Source organism: Aphelocoma coerulescens, chromosome 4A, assembly GCF_041296385.1.
Source record: "Aphelocoma coerulescens isolate FSJ_1873_10779 chromosome 4A, UR_Acoe_1.0, whole genome shotgun sequence".
In the NCBI taxonomy this organism is placed as follows: Eukaryota; Metazoa; Chordata; class Aves; order Passeriformes; family Corvidae; genus Aphelocoma; species Aphelocoma coerulescens.
The window spans coordinates 13,092,731-13,109,819 of NC_091018.1; the positions used below are offsets into that span (position 1 = coordinate 13,092,731).

The 17,089-nt window shown below is 42.3% G+C and overlaps 2 protein-coding genes across 2 annotated transcripts; one reads left to right on the forward strand and one right to left on the reverse strand.

Moving 5' to 3' along the window:
* Nucleotides 1-8: 8 nt before the first annotated feature.
* Nucleotides 9-3,994, reverse strand: PSMD10 (proteasome 26S subunit, non-ATPase 10). Its single transcript, XM_069015374.1, has 5 exons — nucleotides 3,824-3,994; nucleotides 3,630-3,728; nucleotides 2,470-2,616; nucleotides 2,196-2,362; nucleotides 9-1,189 (listed from the first exon to the last, which is right to left on the reverse strand). Exons 1-5 carry the CDS (start codon nucleotides 3,935-3,937, stop codon nucleotides 1,036-1,038), a joined length of 681 nt encoding a protein of 226 aa, XP_068871475.1. The 5' UTR covers nucleotides 3,938-3,994; the 3' UTR covers nucleotides 9-1,035.
* A 123-nt stretch (nucleotides 3,995-4,117) lies between these two features.
* On the forward strand, nucleotides 4,118-15,767 carry ATG4A (autophagy related 4A cysteine peptidase). The gene is made up of 13 exons (XM_069015376.1): nucleotides 4,118-4,218; nucleotides 5,770-5,880; nucleotides 6,803-6,874; nucleotides 7,219-7,317; nucleotides 8,571-8,672; nucleotides 9,201-9,273; nucleotides 10,173-10,252; nucleotides 11,238-11,425; nucleotides 11,529-11,607; nucleotides 12,515-12,660; nucleotides 13,248-13,304; nucleotides 14,143-14,254; nucleotides 14,495-15,767. The coding sequence occupies exons 1-13, from the start codon at nucleotides 4,209-4,211 to the stop codon at nucleotides 14,557-14,559; spliced, it is 1,194 nt and encodes a 397-aa protein (XP_068871477.1). The 5' UTR covers nucleotides 4,118-4,208; the 3' UTR covers nucleotides 14,560-15,767.
* Nucleotides 15,768-17,089: the final 1,322 nt, after the last annotated feature.

Consider the following 17,089-nt stretch of genomic DNA (forward strand, 5'->3'; position numbering starts at 1 on the left):
CCAAAGACTGTTGTTTAGGAAAGTTCTTTATTTCACATAACTCCATCCTTTGTTCAAGGGGAAATCTATCCACTGGTGTCAAAAATTATCTTACCAACATCAGGACAGGAGGTCACTTTTCAGACTCTGCCTCGTTAGCTCTGCCTTATAATAACTTAATATCAGGATTTGCTCTGAGTAAATAAAGATTAAACCAGGCTTCTGTTATAAAATAAGATGGTCAACTGCAAGTGTCAGTGCTGCTTATGGGAGTCAAAGAGAGCAAAAAAGGAACCTACAAAAGGAGCAAGAAGAAAAAATATTAAAGTGGAAGTACATCCCAGAGGAGTATCCAGAGCCATCCATTATAAAACAGTGTATTTGCAGAGGTAACCCTGAAACTGTGCCTGCATTCTGCAAGCAGTCCAGTGCACTTGATCAAATACGTGTATTAAAAGACTCAGGAGAAAAACTGGATAACAATCAGTAACAACAGAAAAGCTTTAAACACCCAGATCTCACTTAATACACCAAGAGTAGCAAAAATGGATACAATTATCTAAGTCACTGAGCAATCTGCATTCTACAAAGAGAAATACAGTGTAGTTTATAATCATCTGAAGAAAGGCAATCAGTACCCACAAAACACAAACAAAACCCCACACACAAATGACAAAGGCTATGGGAAAAAACAAAGAGTTTAGGAGAAAATAAAAACTGTCTTTAAATGATTAAAACATTTTTGGTCCTGTTTCTTGAAAGAAACAATTCTAAACTGGGATCTGAAATAGAAGGAATACCACATTTATACACATCACACTGTAAACTGAAAGAAAACTTCAAGATATTGAAAAATACTTTAAAATAAGTGAACTATTTAATTAACAGGAAGTACAAAGAGCTGTTTTGGCACTGCACTTAAAGTTAACAGCTTCAATAAAAACATTTCATTACCATGCTGATACCATACATGACATCCTAGTTGAACTACCAAAATACGAAGTTTTCAGTCTTAAATAGAAGTGCAACAGGAGAGAGGCTCGTGGGAAGCCCCCTCTAGCCTTCCACCATTCTTTTAAGGATGGCTCCCAGGCCACCCTTGGCCACTTTCAGTGGGGTCAGCTCTTCTTTATTCTCAATGTGAATACTTGCACCGTGAGACACCAGCAGCTTTGCCTCCTCCACTCTCTCTTCGTCGCAGGCTAAATGACTGCAGTGAGAACAAGAAACCCAGAGCCACTGTTAAACTGTCCAAGCTTATAAAGAGCAATAATTATGCCATGTCAAAATGACAGTGTGAATGTTGGGGGGAGATACATCTGAGAACAACAAATCCACAAGCAGCCAACTACCTAGACAGATTCCAAAGCTTGCTGTCCAGTCCCTCTGCTGTCATTAAGCAACTCAAGAACATTCCTCCTGCTGCTCTCCTTGCAATGTTAAGACAGTTCTTTGGGTTAGCATTTGGCTCTGCAGTCAGCAAAGCTAAAGAGAACAATAATCCATGGTGAGAATGGAAAATGGCAATCTCTATTAAATTGAAAGGGATAAATAAATTGTCTGATGCTAAAAAATAATCTGCAGTAATGTGTTACTGCAAATGCAGCAAATGTTTTTTTCCATTTGGCACAGTGTCCTAGGAAAAACTGTGCATTCCAGGGCCACACTGGGGTTTATGCACAGCTAAAACATACTGCTTGATCTTATTCACAGCAAAATCTGGATTCCACTGTGGTTTTGCCACCAAGTTCAAAGCAGCTGTAACCCTTACAGATTCAAATTGATCTCTAAGGTAACAACAAACACTGGCCTGCAACTTCTTTTCCTCAGAGAGGTGAAGAAAAGCTTCTAAAATGAGTTCTTGCTTGGCAGGACAGAGTAGACCAGCCTGCAAGACCAGTTTTCTCTGACTCTGATGTCATGTGCTCACTTTCTACCTTCTAGCCGCAATCAATGTATTCCAGATTATTACAAAAGGTGTTCTACACTCTCTTAAGTAGATGCAGTAACACAAATTAAAGTATGCATGTACAGACACACTGAGGCAAAATACTAAGTATGACTTTCTGAAATACTTTTTAATTGCACAGGGATGTGAAGCAAGAAAGTATTTTGAGGCAATGAAAAATTAAAAAAAAAAGACATTGAAGTAATGGGAGCTTTATTTCACAGAGATTATGGTATATTGAACAAAATAAAAATTAAAAATTACTTACAGAGGAGTATTCCCTTCAGAGTCCCGTATATCCACGGTTGCATTGTGCTGCACAAGGATCTGTACCATTTTTAGGTTTCCTTTGGCCGCTGCTCTGTGTAACGGGGTGGATTCAAAATGATCTGTTGCATCTGGATCTGCTCCGTTCTCCAAAAGCATGATTGCAATCTGAGTATGTAGAAAGAGAAAGGAGCAGGGGAGGAAGATGTGGAGTTAATACATCTAAATCCTTCTTCCAAGAGCACCACCAGCTCCTGTAGCTTAGATAAACATACCTCTTGCTTATTTTTGGAGGCTGCATAATGCAGAGGCGTGCAGCCATTCTGATTGACAGCATTTACATGAGCACCCTTAGTAATGAGGGCTTTCACAATTTCATCACGGCCTGCTGAAGCAGCAATGTGCAAGGGAGTCCAACCAGCCTACAGAGGTAAGAAGAAATCCACATTATTCAAGCCATGAGTTTCAGGGAGAAAAACAGGACAATGCATAACCCAGACAGACTTGACTACTCACACTGCACATATTCTTACCAGTGCAAAGCTAAACATTATGGACTGTCACTAGAGACAAGGCTCAAGTCTTCTTACATGCCAGCATTCAGTACCTGACAAAAGCTGACAGTTAAATGACAGAAATCACTTCTGCTATGCAGTTATGAATGGTATCTTTGCAGAACACTTTGTCCCTGCAGAATTTACACTAGTGCCTTTTTAAGAACAAACAGGAGTAGTAGAAAAAGGTATTAAAAAGTTTCTGCAACCTTTTCTATATCCTACTCTCCAATGAGACATTTCCTTCTTTATGGATGACATTTAGGATGCTTTGTAATGGACGCAAATATTTCAACTCTTCCTCTAGAGCAGGAGCAGGCCATCTCCTTTCCAACTGTGAATTCACTCAACCTGCACCTCCTTTATTAATGCCTTTCCCAATACGAGGGATCTTCAGGGTGCCTCATGATTTGGCACAACATATTTGAGAGATCACACCGAGATAAAGGCAATATGAAAACCCCAACAACCATGGAAACACCCTTGTTTTGCAACTTCCTTCATAAGAACAGTTCTCCTAAAATTCCTGGACAATAAGCAGGAATCAAGTCTCCTCCTCACGCCTATTTCCACACGAACTGTGAAATACTTCACCCTGCCTTCCCAGCGCACATTGAGCAGCCTGGGCTTCTCCAAGCGTCAGATACCGCGCCGAGCGCACCAGCCGCCGGGCGAAGGGGGAAGAGCGAGGAAGGGAGGAAGGGAGGAAGGGAGGAAGGGAGGCAGGGAGGCGGCTCCGAGAGCTGCCCCCGGCCGCTGTCAGGGCCCCTCTGCAGCTGAAGCCAGGACAGCAACGGGCCGCAGCACCACCTGCGCAGCCGGACCGCCCCGCACAGCGGCCCGCGGCTCCCTCAGCCGCACCGCACGGCCGCGGCACTCACATCGTCCTTATCGTTCACGGGCACGCCGAGCCCGAGCAGGAGGTCCGCGACGTCCGTGTGTCCCGCCGAGCAGGCCCAGTGCAGCGCGGTGCGGTGATCCTGCGGGAAGGAAGCGGTGAGCGGGGCGACGACGGGGAGCGGCTGGCTCCCGCGGGGAGCCGCCCCCAGGCCGCCCGGGGCCGCAGCCGGCTGACCTGGTCGGCCCGCGTGGCCTGGGCCCTGTCGCGGAGCAGCAGCGCCCGCAGCTCCTCGAGGCGCCCCGCGAACGCCAGGTTACACACGGCCACGTCCGACACCGAGCCCTCCATGCTGCCCCCGCGCACCCCCGCCCGCGGGACGGCCGAGCCCGCGCCGCTCCAATCAGGAGGGCGCCGGGACCCAGTCCAACCAATCGCGCCTGCCCGCCTGCTCCGCTCGCCGCTCGGGCCGCGGGGGCTGCTGGGGTTTGTAGTCCCGCAGGCGAAGGGGCGGCGCGCTGCCGGCGGGCGGCGGGACTGCAGCTCCCAGGGCGCCCCGCGGCGCGGCCGTGTTGTGCCTCCGTGTCGGGGCGAGGAGGAGGAGGATGGTGACAGCGGGAGGATGGAGGCCGGTGAGGGGCGCGGGGCGCGGGCACGGCCGGCGGGGCGGCGCTGAGGGGCCAGGCTGGTGCTCCGGGGCTCCAGCCGGGCCGGCGGCGGCGGGAGGCGCCCGCGGGCTGAGGGGAGGGGGCTCGGCGCGGTGCGATCCGCCCTGAGGGGTCGCCCGGCCCGGGGGGTCCCGCGGCCTCTCCTGGGGCCGGGTCTGGGGGGCTCGGGCGGGGGCCCGGGCCCGGGGAGGCTCGGGCGGGGCGCGGGGCGGCCTGAGCCGGGGGCCGGAGCCGGGTCTGCCAGCCCGGCCCCGGGAGGCGCCGCAGCTCGGGGGGGAGCGCTCTGCAGGAGCGCCGGGAAGGGGAAGGAGACCCCGGGAAGGGAAAAGAGACCCTGGCGGTGCCTCCTCGGGTGGTCCGAGGGGGCGTACGGCAGCGGGGGCGAGAGAGGCGGCCGCGAAGGAGGCGCAGGTGTCTCCGGCCGGATTTCGGGGATCGAGAGTGTCTTAAGTCTTTGGACCCAAAAATAGATAATTTGCCCTCCAAGTGCAGTGAGCCACGGCTTTTCTGATGGAGAAGGCAGAGCACAGTGCGAGAAGCTGTTTTGCTGAGCTGCCAGCCCTAGAGCAGTCTGTCGTGGTGTTTAACCACTGCCTGCGGGGAAGGTGAATGTCGGGGCTCGGCACTGCCGGCCCCGGTGCTCCAGGAGGGTGGTGTAGCTCCCTTTTGGTTGCTGGAATGTATGTATTTTTAAAATGGAATTTTTTAATATATATATTTACCTGCTGATTATTCACTCTTTGTACTGGATGTATGTGCACTCACTTGAAAAGTAGGATAAATTGTTAGCTTTCACTTTTAACTTCTGATTTCTTAGCATATAGTCCTTAAGATTGTTGTCTAAAATAAATTATTTTACATGAATTTTTACACTTGAAGGGTTGTTTCACTCTTCCAAAAAGCACCATTTTAATGATCTGGAAAATAGTTGGACTGTCTTCTTTTACTAGTATTAATTATCTTTTGTTATTTTTCACTAAATAGATGTGGTATTGAATAATAACATTAATCTATTTAACACATCTATTTTTTTTGCTGAAGTGTTTCAAATCTCCAGTTGGGAAAGTAAAGCCAAGCCTTGCTAACACTTTTCACATGCTTCCCATTAAGCACGAGGCTGTAATCACTCTGATTTGTATTTTTTGTACATTTCAGAACAAGCCGTGGTGCCTAGATTTTTTTTTTTCCTTTCCTCATTATCTTGAATCAAATCTCATCCTCGCTGCAGTCATCCTGAACTTCTGTCACTGGCTTCAGTGAGACTGCTTATAATCAAGGTGTTATTCCTGGTGTTCTCTCAACACTCACTGAGGATCTAAATAAAAACCAAGGCATTGGATATTTCAGTGTCAGAACAGCTTTTAAGGGAGAAAATTAAAAGCAGCTGGCAGCACTGCTTAGAAGCCCCAAAGGCTGCAAAGACTTGCTACAACTAGTTCAGTCTGAGAGCTCCAAGTTGTGCATAAAAGAACAAGGGGATAAAATGGAGTTTGAATTTTGTGTATTCCTGTTCAGTTTTATCTAGGTATGAAAACCAGATCACTCTTTTGTCAGACTACTTAGAAGAATTTCCAGAAACTGATGAGCCAGTGTGGATTTTAGGAAGGCAACACCACCTGAACACAGGTATCTTTAGAATTAAATTATCTGTAATATCTGTAGAATATTCATAGATTCATATCAGCTGCCTCAGAAATAAATAAATAACTTCTGGGAAATGTTCAGCATTACTAATGTCATTTTTCAAATAACAATAACAAGTTAGTCTATGGCACATACTGTGTTTTGGTGAAAATAAATACATGACCTAAAAGTTAGAGCAGAACAATGTGCTTATATAAAAATAAGATTTCAGAAATTAGTTTTTCTCCCTGGGGAGAAGACAGGGGGATCCTCCTGTGTTACATGTCGAAGGCAGTGGCCACCAATGCAGGCACGGTGTTCAGGACAGCTGAGGGTGCTGCATGCAGCCTTGATCAGCTGGAGAATCCTTTGGAAAAGCCAGACAGTCTGAGCCACAGCTAAGGGAAAATGCAGCAAATAGGATTCTTAACCATTCTTCAGAGCCTTTGGAGAATTCTGTAAGTGCATGTATTTAAACAAACAACAAAAAAAAAACCAGAGAGATTTAATTAAATTTAACCTTATTATTAACCTTTTCCTAAAATTACTTTCTGTTGGGTTTGGAGGTAATGTATAATTCCATGTTGGTTTGCACGTAGAAATTCTTAACCTGCTTTACCAGTTCTTTCCTTAGGATATAGTTCTCCAGAGGTGTTTCATTCAGGCTGGACATAGTCATTCCAAACACCTTGTAAAACTTCATTGGCTAATAATTATTTTATTCTTAATAAGTTAACTTTAATTAGCAGTCTGTAAAAGCTCTCTGTGTTTCAACTGCTAAAAATGTTTTAAATTTTAAGGGTCTTGTATGTAAAAGCTAACAAGAGTCTTCCATACACTGTATATTCACTATACAGGGATAATTTGAATTTTTCAGTCTTAAAACTCTGTTTTAATAACTTCTTTCCTCTTAAAATTATTCCAGAGAAATCTAAGTTATTGTTGGATATAAGTGCTCGTCTCTGGTTTACATATAGAAGAAAGTTTTCACCTATTGGTGAGTATGCAACATTCCAGCTGCCTGGTTATGAATTAGCAGGATTAGTGATGGTGTTGGGGACTGAAAAGTTATTTTTACAGTATTAGGACATTTTGAGCATAATTTTAACTGTTTATGCAAACAAAAGATTAAAGCTATTAAAATCAGTGCTTGCTGGTACCTGTATAGAATCAGGTCCTCATGTTTGTGGGGCAAGCAGTGAAGTGACACCAGGGCTGTGGAGAGAAAGGAGCTTGCTCAGTGCCTTTAGTCAGTAACAGTTGTTGGAGGTTGAACTGAGGCTCTCCCGGAGGCTGGGCTCCTGTAGAGCCCGTGCTGACTGGCAGCAACTCTGTTCCCAGGAGGCACCGGCCCCTCGTCTGACGCAGGCTGGGGATGCATGCTCAGGTGTGGGCAGATGATGCTGGCCCAGGCACTGATCTGCAGACATTTAGGAAGAGGTGAGTACTGTTGCTGAGGCAACTTTTGTGTTATTTGGAGACTGTTTATTTAGCTTTCCATAAAAGCATAAACCCTGAAGTTATTAATGAAACTTTCTGTGATGCCCTGATAAAGTTACTAGTGAACTGTTCTTGTCTGATGGGGTAAAATCATGTCAGCCTTAAGCAGAGAAACAAAAACAGAGGAAGGACAAACAGGGAATCCCACTGTTGTTATTTTATAAATCTTTTTGAGGAATATCCAAGTTGAAGCCAAGGGAAGACTTGCCACCGTGGGTCTGAGTTCTTCCCCTCTTCTCATTACATAGCCACCAAAATGCTGGCTCAAGGTGATGGTGTGAGTAGTGACAGCGTGATATTCACCACACAAAGTACTTCACAAACCACTCTCCCATCATCAGCCTGAGTCCAAACCCCGCAGCAGACCCCACTAGTGCCTGCTCTTAATCCTATACTGACACCCCATATCCCAGGGTCAGGGGTGAGTGTCATAGGTCTGCTCTGTGTGTCACTCTTCTGTCAATTACCTTACTGTGGTTGGGTCTGTGATCCTTGTGCTCTTTTGTCATGGTTTCTATGGCAGCATGATTTGTGGATTTACCACTTTAATAACTGAATCCACAGAAGGATTTATCCATTTGAATAACTGAATCCACAGAACAGTAGTGCAAAGATTTAACTGAAAGAGTAAGCAAACAAACATATTACCTGAGAAAAACTACAACTTGAACTGGCAGTATGGGTCTGAGTAGCATCAGCCCTGTGTATGTGCTTCTCTGTTAGTAAATGTGAGGTAACTACCTCATGTTAGAAGCAGGAACTCACATGGCAAAGCCATGGTTTGGATTTTTCTGTGGGAGAGGGCCAGCATTGTCTTTGGACTTTGCTTTATGAATCTTATTATCCTACAAATGCTTGCAAAATCTAACAAGTCTAAACAGAACAGATAGTTTTAAACAGTCTTAGAAGCTCACACAGAGCAATAGCTACCAATTGTCAGCAGTGATCACTCAGGATATATTTGCAGTTGGCATTGTTATTTTAGTTTCCCAGTTTTCACAAGATAGCATGTGATGATAAAGGACAGCTTGATAATAAATGACAAGGTGTGACTTCTAGGATCTCTAAATAAAATGTAAATATTAGAGATGGATTGTCTCTTAACATCTCACTGATGGCTTCTGCATTCTAGAAATTTGATTAGTACGATGAAAACATTATTTTTTAATCTGTATGATTTTTTTTCCTGTAAGATTGGCAATGGGAAAAACACAAAAAACAACCAGAAGAATATCATAGAATCTTACGGTGCTTTCTAGATAGAAAAGATTGCTGTTATTCTATCCACCAAATGGGTAAGAACACACAACTTCTTTTTGTCCACTGAAATTCCAATGGTGTTGCAACTTTCTCATTTGAAATAAGTTAATTAAAAATTTTGAAAAGGTGATTATGAAGACAATGTATACATTTATATATCAATTAAAATGCATGCAGATGGGTACAAAGTATAATAATTCAGAAATGTTATTCACTAAGACCAAAATAAATCTGTATGCTAGAATCTAGCTCTTGATAAAGTGTGCAAGTTTTGGGTAGCAGAGTTGATAGTATTAAAATAGACGGTCATAAAGCTTACTGCTGTAATTTGTAAGTAAGGACATATTTGTAATTCTCATTACAGTTTAGGAACTTTTTGTAAGGGAACTAGCAGTCAGTAAGTTTTGAAAAGAGCATAGATTGAAAACATAATTGTTGTTAAATACAGCTTGCACTTGCTCTAGAATGTTTGTCAAAATATTTGTGGGCCATGCTGTTTGACATAGACTGTGACCAGCCTCTCTGTGGTCTTTTCCTGTGTGTGTTTTCCCTTACAAAAACAGCACAGATGGGTGTTGGAGAGGGGAAATCCATTGGAGAATGGTTTGGACCAAATACAGTCGCTCAAGTACTGAAGTAAGTCGTGGCAGTGGCTCCCTCAGAACGTGCTCCCGGGGCTGCTGAGCTCAGAGACCGCGCAGTGCTGCCCGAGGGTGCTGGAGAAAACATGGAAGCTCCTCCTAGTCTGGAAGCCACACTAGAGATGACTTTGCTGAGGGAGGTGCCAGATGTCAGGAGGCCGGACTGCAGGTCCTGGGTGCCATTTGCTGCAGCCCTGGGACAGACACATTCTGGAGTGGGAAAGGAGCTAAAGGATGTCCTGGCCTCCAGCTCCTTTCCCTTATGAATTCTTAATGGCTCACATACCAGTTTTTTGGGCTTATTTTAGACAACCAACAGCACCTGTGCAGCCTGAGAGCTCCCTTCCCCAGAGTTTTGGATGTCACACAAGTGGACAGAAACCTGTGTGCTATAATGCCCCCTCCTAACTTTCGGGTGCCAAAATCTTGAGCTGCTCTGGCTTTTAACAACCTGAAATAGTTTCACTGAGTTTAGTGGAACTTCTTAAGCACAAAGTAATGTGAAAAACTGGCTTAGGAATTTTTTCCTTCTCTACATGATGTCAGGCACCATGGGCAGAATCCCACAGCAGAGGTTGTTAATTGTAATAAAAAGTAATAAACATAATTATGTGGTTGACCTGTTACTATCCCTGCATTTGGCAAAAGGACAAGACAGTTTTCACATATTATAGTGTGTGTGTTTTTCCTGGAACCACTCATTATTATTTTTTTCTAAATACTTTAAATACTAAAAGTTATCTTTTTATTACATGGAGACTTAAAAAAAACCCAGCAAATTCTTTTCCAAATAAATGATTCTTTTTACTCAAGAACCATTTAACTGTCGTGTGTTAAAAGCTACCCTTGTGGTCCTAATAAGCTTTTATTAATTATTGCCTTGATGTTTTCCAGGAAGCTTGCTTTATTTGATGAATGGAATTCGTTAGCAGTTTATGTATCTATGGACAATACAGTGGTCATCGAAGACATCAGTAAGTGAAACAGGAGTTTTTGCAGGACTGCTTTAGTGTCTCAGCAGATATTAAAGAGTAGCTCAAGCTCGTAGCAAATTTGTTTGGAGAAACTACTTCTTGGAGCATTAGGGTAGTGGTTGGATTTGATGACCTTAAAGGTCTTTTCCAGCCTAAATGATTTGATGATTCTGTGATTATTTCTTTGGTGACAGTTTTTGATTTGACTCCACTCTCCTGAATATAGCTAAATGTAAGCAAAATCTTGGGACTGTCCATAGTTGTTCCCAGGGTAAGAAAAGGAATAAAGGAAATGGATACTCAGGTTTGGGGTTTCCAAAACTAAATTTAGCACAGAACAGTGAGGCTTTTTTGGTGGCCAACTTACATACCATGTGGATTAGAAGGTGGAGTTTGGTCTGTGCTACCTTAACTCCCACTTCAGCAATGGAATGAAGTTGCACTATGTAAAAATACAGAGAATTGCTTGTAATACAGAGTTTGCCAGAGATTTGCTTTTGTCAGGCAAAAGGGAAAGGAGGGTCAAATCCTTCAGAAATATGTGGCCCATTTTCAGTTGTAAGAAGGGTGGGTTTACAAGTGGTATTTAGCCACAGCCTGGTTCTACTTTAGTCCCTACTTCTGCTTATTTTGTGTCTGCATCACTGAAAGTGAAGAGTTCCCTGAAGAATTTCTAATGCTTCATCTCTGCTGTATTATCTCCCAGGCAAAGCTTGACAGCATTCATACTGCAAAGTAGTAAATATAACTTCAGTCTTAAACATGCATACCCTCATTTTTTTCAAGTCTCACTAATGTGCCAGCACATACTCTGACTGCCAGAATTACTTCTACTAAACAGTCAGTATTTCCAAGCCCTGCTCCTTTTGTCTTAAGACTGGAGCTCTGTAAAGCTGTCTGGAAAAGTAATTTAATTCATGATTGAGAGGAAGATCTGCTCTGTATTCCTCTGTGCATTCACTGATCTCTGTTTTCGTTCCCCTAGAGAAGATGTGCTGGTCCCCTGCCCAGAGCAGCGGCGTTGCCCACAGCAGTGCACATTTGCACAGAAGTGCTCTTGGCCAAAACAAGAACACAGCAGGATTGTGCCCAGGCTGGAAGCCCCTCTTGCTCATTATCCCTCTCCGGCTAGGGATTAATCACATCAATCCAGTGTATATTGATGCCTTTAAAGTAAGGGATTCTTCACTGACTTGTTTATGTATGTGAAATAAGTTCAGGTATCTGTTATATCAATAAACAAATCAATTTAATTTTTCTCTCTTTGGACTCCTAGGAATGCTTTAAGATGCCACAGTCTTTGGGAGCATTAGGAGGGAAACCCAATAATGCCTATTATTTTATAGGATTTTTAGGTAAGGAAGAAAGAAACTTACTCCAAATATTCATATGACTGAAAGAGAAAGGATTTTCTTTGGGAAGGGGAAATAGTAAGCATTTCAAGCATGAGAATGGAGAAGAAGAAACATACCTCAGACACTTCAGGAACAGTATGAGACCATCCTTACTGGAACAGAAAAGCAGCAGCAAAGCTTGACGTAAAAATATGGAATGATAGAAGCAAGAACAAGACACTAAAAAAAGTTTATAGCATTCAACAAGTGTCAGATGTCACTGCTGCTTAAATAATGAATTTTTTCTCATCATTTACACTTTCTACTGAAGAAAGTTTTTTTATTCTTTTTCTTCCTCGCTGTCTTAAATTATTGTCTCATATTTTTCAATTTCTTATCAAAGCTTCTATGTCTTCCTTTATTAATTAATACAATAGTTGATCCTAGATTCAGACTTTCATACTTGAAAGGGGTTTGATCTGTAACTTCTTAGATATTTTGTTCTTTCTTCTGCAAAACTTGAGCTGGTTTAGTCAGACTTATTTGTTCCAATTTCTGGGTGAATGCCTAATGGGATTACAGATTGCATTTGTGGTCATCCTGTATCTTTCATCTGAGGAATGTTAGGGATTACAACAGCTGAGATTTTTCAAAAATGTACTGGGCTTCACATAGATGAAGAAGAGTATGTGACAAAAGTAAAACAAACCATCCAAAAAACCCACTCTAAAAGGTAACAGTGGAAAATTATACTAAATACTGTTGTGCCTGGAACTGGAACTGCTTTCCCGTTCTCTTAAAGACTCCCTAGCTAGAGAGTTGAGATATGGACTGTGCTACTAATCCAATTTGTGTTATACAAGTCTGGATGGAGTAAGTTTATTAATGCCTCTTGCTTATTACCACCATATGGATTTTACCCCTCCAGGCAATGAGCTGATCTACTTGGACCCTCACACCACTCAGAGTTTTGTAGATTCAGAAGAAAATGGCACAGTCGATGATGAGAGCTTCCACTGCCAGCAAGCCCCACACAGAATGAAGATCATGAATTTGGACCCTTCAGTAGCTTTAGTAGGTGTTAGAAAGTAACAAATGTGTGTACTTTATTCAAAGCAATACCTCTGTGTATTGTTAAGGGCAGCAACATGTTTTCTTGATCACAGTCAAGATCACAGGGCACTCTTCTGCAATCTAAAATTCAACACATAGTAGTTTATCTATTAACTGCACAGGATACATGAATTTTAGCTCAAGCAGGGGACCAGCTGCTTGTATCCCCGGGCAGCCAATTAAGTTTCTTTCCTGGGCAACACAGACCGTTTCCAAGAAGTAGTTTGAAAGTTGAAGCAAGGATCTGCATCAGGTTTCCTTGTTTTATTCCATCACTATCACCTATGCATGGTTGGTCTGGAGAAGATACCTGAGCTTGTTTTATTTAATTTACAAATCTTCAAGTGGAATTACTTGTAGAAGTCATCCAGTATAGGTCACAAGAACACTGTGGTAGTTGAAGGAATTCAGTCGGATCTCATGTCAGTATCCTTTGGTTGGGTTATGGGTGATTGTCACTTGGGATATAACTCATACACACATAGCACAGCAACCTTTGCTCACTGACATATTGTATTTAGTTATTACTATGTGTGTTCTTTCCTTAGGGCTTCTTTTGCAAAGAAGAATGTGATTTTGATAACTGGTGTAGTCTTGTACAAAAGGTAATACTACTGGTTTTTTTTGCTCTGTATGAAATGATGGCTACTGTTCTTTTCTTTGTTAATGGAAATTCCCAGCCTGCAAATCAAATGATCCCCAGTGAAGGTGGCACTAATGATCAGGGAGAGCTGACACTGCTGATGGAGCTTGTTCAGCATTTTGCAGCCCTGAGCCCTGGAGAACAAGTACATAACACCTGCTTCCTGAGTTTGTCTTTTTTTAGCAGTACTGCGGTGGTGGCTCATACCTAAGTCATTTACTGAGAAACACAGCAAGCAGTTGGAATATTAAGCAACAGGAATGCGAATATGAAATACCACTAACTAAAAGGCATTTATTTTTAAAAAAGGCCACAGAAAGCAGTCTGTAAATAACTGAAGTAGAAGATACGATGTTGCTCACCTGACAGGAGTGAAATTTGGCTTCAATAATTACTTGTTTCTCCTGATCAAAACCTGTCTTCAAAAATCTGTTGGATTTCTTTGAGTAGATAAGTCTGTCTTTTATTTCCATTGAACACAGAGAGGTCCACGTAAGTAATTTACTTTTAAAAGACAGAAATATGTTCTTGGTATCTTTTTGCTCCATGTAAACAAAATTATAGATGTATGGATATCAAAGCTCATTATAATCCACTGATAACTTGTAGGAGAGTTTAAGAGATCCATCTTCCAGGTGTGTTTTCAAGTAGGAAAATACTAGAGATGTGTGAAGCAGTGATTCATGGTGGCAGGTACCTGAAATAACAGGAACTTACAGCCTTTGTTCTTTGATAGATATATAGTATTAAAAATGTTTTTAATTAAGTAGGCAGTTTTTTGTTTTGTATTCTGTCCTCAGGAGATTCTAAAGCAACAGAGCCTGCGGATGTTTGAGCTGGTCCAGAAGCACCCACCACACTGGCCTCCTTTCATACCTCCAACCAAGCCAGAAGTGACAACCACAGGAGCAGGTGTGGTACCCCTGACAGTGCTGCTGGGCAGCAGCGTGGGGCTCCTCAGCCAACAGGAGCACCACCACAGCTGGAATAACGGGGCTTTCCTGAGGATTCCTATGGAATGTCAGTTATCCAAACATTCTTAAATCTTAGAAAATATTTCAAAGGCAGCATTTCAGAAGGGGTTGAGGGTTTTTTTTAGTAAAGAAAATCAGGTATGTCTTTACATTCTAAATTATTTAATTTATTTTTCAGAACTCATTGAATCTACTGACAAGCTATTTGAATTGGAAGAAGAATTTGAAATCTTGAGTGTATGAAGGAAACTGTGGTGACCCTTCTGAGTATTGAACATATTGCTAATACTATTGCATTGACTTAAATTACACAGCCATGTTAGCCCCGAAGTGCCTGAAATCATGGATAACAGAGCACAAACACCTGGTAGCATCCAAAACTCCAACAGGGACAGTTCCTTCTGTCAAAGAGCTTCCCCAGATGGAAAGGCGGTGAAAGATTTTATTATGAGACCCTGAAAGAGAACCTCTTTTTAACATATGTCTTTCTTGAAATGGACCTCTGAGGCAAAAGCAAGTCTGTCACTGGGCTGTATGTTTGGAGAAAGGGATAACGCAAAATGGGTATTTCTTGCTCTCATATAATGCAATAGTTTAGTTCTTAAAGCAAAACAGTCTTCAGTTAAGGAGGATGTTTACTTCTGTTCCCTCCCATGGGCTGCATCATAGAAAAAATGCATTGTCTTGTTTAAAAGATCGACTGGATCAGGAGAAAATTGTTTCCTTGTTAAATATTTTAACATGTATTGGAGCAACCACACTTTATTACAAAAATGTTTCTGTGAAAGGAACTATGTCTAACGTATACGTTTTGCAATAGCCTTCCTGTTTCTGGGAGACCTCAAGAGGAACAGGAGCCTCAAATAGTTGATATAGATCACAACCACTGTTATATATTTCACCTTGACCTTAAAGTTCAATCATTAAAACTTAGGCTGACTTTTCTTTTGGAGCTAAAGTGAGTCAAAGGTGGTTTAACTGTACCTTATTTATTTTAAAAAAGATTTACACAAGTATCTCTGTTACTGCACTTTATCCGTGCATCTAATAAATTTCTTAAGCTTTTCATAGGTTGTATGCTGCTATATTTTGTTAATTTGTGTGAACTAAATATAACCCAGGTTATCTTAAAACTTAATATATAGGCATATGCAAATTACTTAATTGTTGGGTTTTGACTTGTTGCCTTTTGAAATCTGTTTTGGTAAAAGTGCCTTAATTCTCCAGGTTTATCAGAAGAGCCAGTGCAGTTTTGTTTCTTAGACAGAGTATCTCTCCAGCAGCTATAAGAAAACCAGCTCAGAATAAAGGAAAAGATCTTTTACTTCATTCTGCAGTTCTTTTTACTATCAGACAGTCCCCATTCTGATCATTTTGTCACGATAGTGTAATGGGCGTGAATCGCACACTTTCATCTTCAGCAATAAATGACAACATCGAGAAATCCTGAATGCTGTCTGCTCTCACTTGCACTTCTTGATCAGGGCCAGCATGATTTCCAAGAAAATAGTCATGACCTGGTCACAGTTCATCTTGTTTGCCTTCAGTGTTTATTAGCCATGGTTTGGAAACTATACATGTAGGAAAAATACCATTTTTTCCCCCTCTCCATGGATTAGCTGCACAGATTTAGGGTTTTTTAAACAAAGCATTTCTTCTTCATTAATGTGCAGAGTTACTGTTCTTGTGACATCAGCTGCAGCCCTCTCCTCCCCACAGACAAAAATTAAAATGAGCCCTTGCTCTGAAAGCTCAGTCTTGAGCCATACCTGCTAAAAAAAATAATTAAAAGACCCCTAGTGGTGTACCACGTGCTTATTCCCCACACCACCCTTAGCCATGAGAAACACTCTTCAGAGAGGAGCCTGAGCCTTGCAGAGCTCTTGAAGGATTTGAGGTGGGGGGTAAAGAGATGGAAATGGGGCTGATAGCAGAACAGCTGGTGATTGGAATCCCCCCTCTGTGCGCCTGACAGAGGGGGCTGGTGGAACTGGATGGAAGCTTGGACAGGGACAGCAGTGGAACTGGGTACTGCTAGAAGCAGCTCTCTAAAGACAGTGGTGCTTAAAATGCATAGCTCTGATCCTGGGGAGTAAGCTGTGTTTGCATGTGGCATGTTCAAAAATAAAGCCAAGTCCGTGCAGCTACAAGCCCTGACCAACACCTCTCTTTGTACCACCCCAGGAGCCCAGTGGCTGAAATTTTCATTGTACTTTGCCAGTTATCTGCATGATTTTTCAAAACTCATGAGCTTTGCTCTGTGCACTTAAGTGTTTTAAAGTTGCACATGCATAACCCAGGATGTAAATCCAACATGGTCTGCCTGTGCCAGGACAGCTGGGAAGTAGACTGGCTATCCTACAGGAAAGGACTGCTGCTCAGGAGTGTTAAAATGCCTTAAAGATACTTGCAAAATACCTCCAAAGCAGTTGCTGATCTTTCACAATTGGGAATAAGTGACTACATTGTCCCTCACAACTTCCCTGCTCATCTCCAGAGTGGTTCAACTCCAGAACTTGCAGAGCTCTGACCTCCATCTACAAAGATAATAATGTGTTATGCAAGTAATACTTTCATCTTTACTGATTATTATCTGCTTAAAATAATGTCTCAGTCGTGCATTAATAATAATTTTCTGAATAAACTTGACAGTGTATTTGCAAGGCACTGCTTTGAAATGTCTTGGAATGTCAACAGACAAGGATTTGATACACTTCACTCCAGAGAGGTTAATGGTAATAACATTAGTCCTAATGAATGAGCATACCTTTGT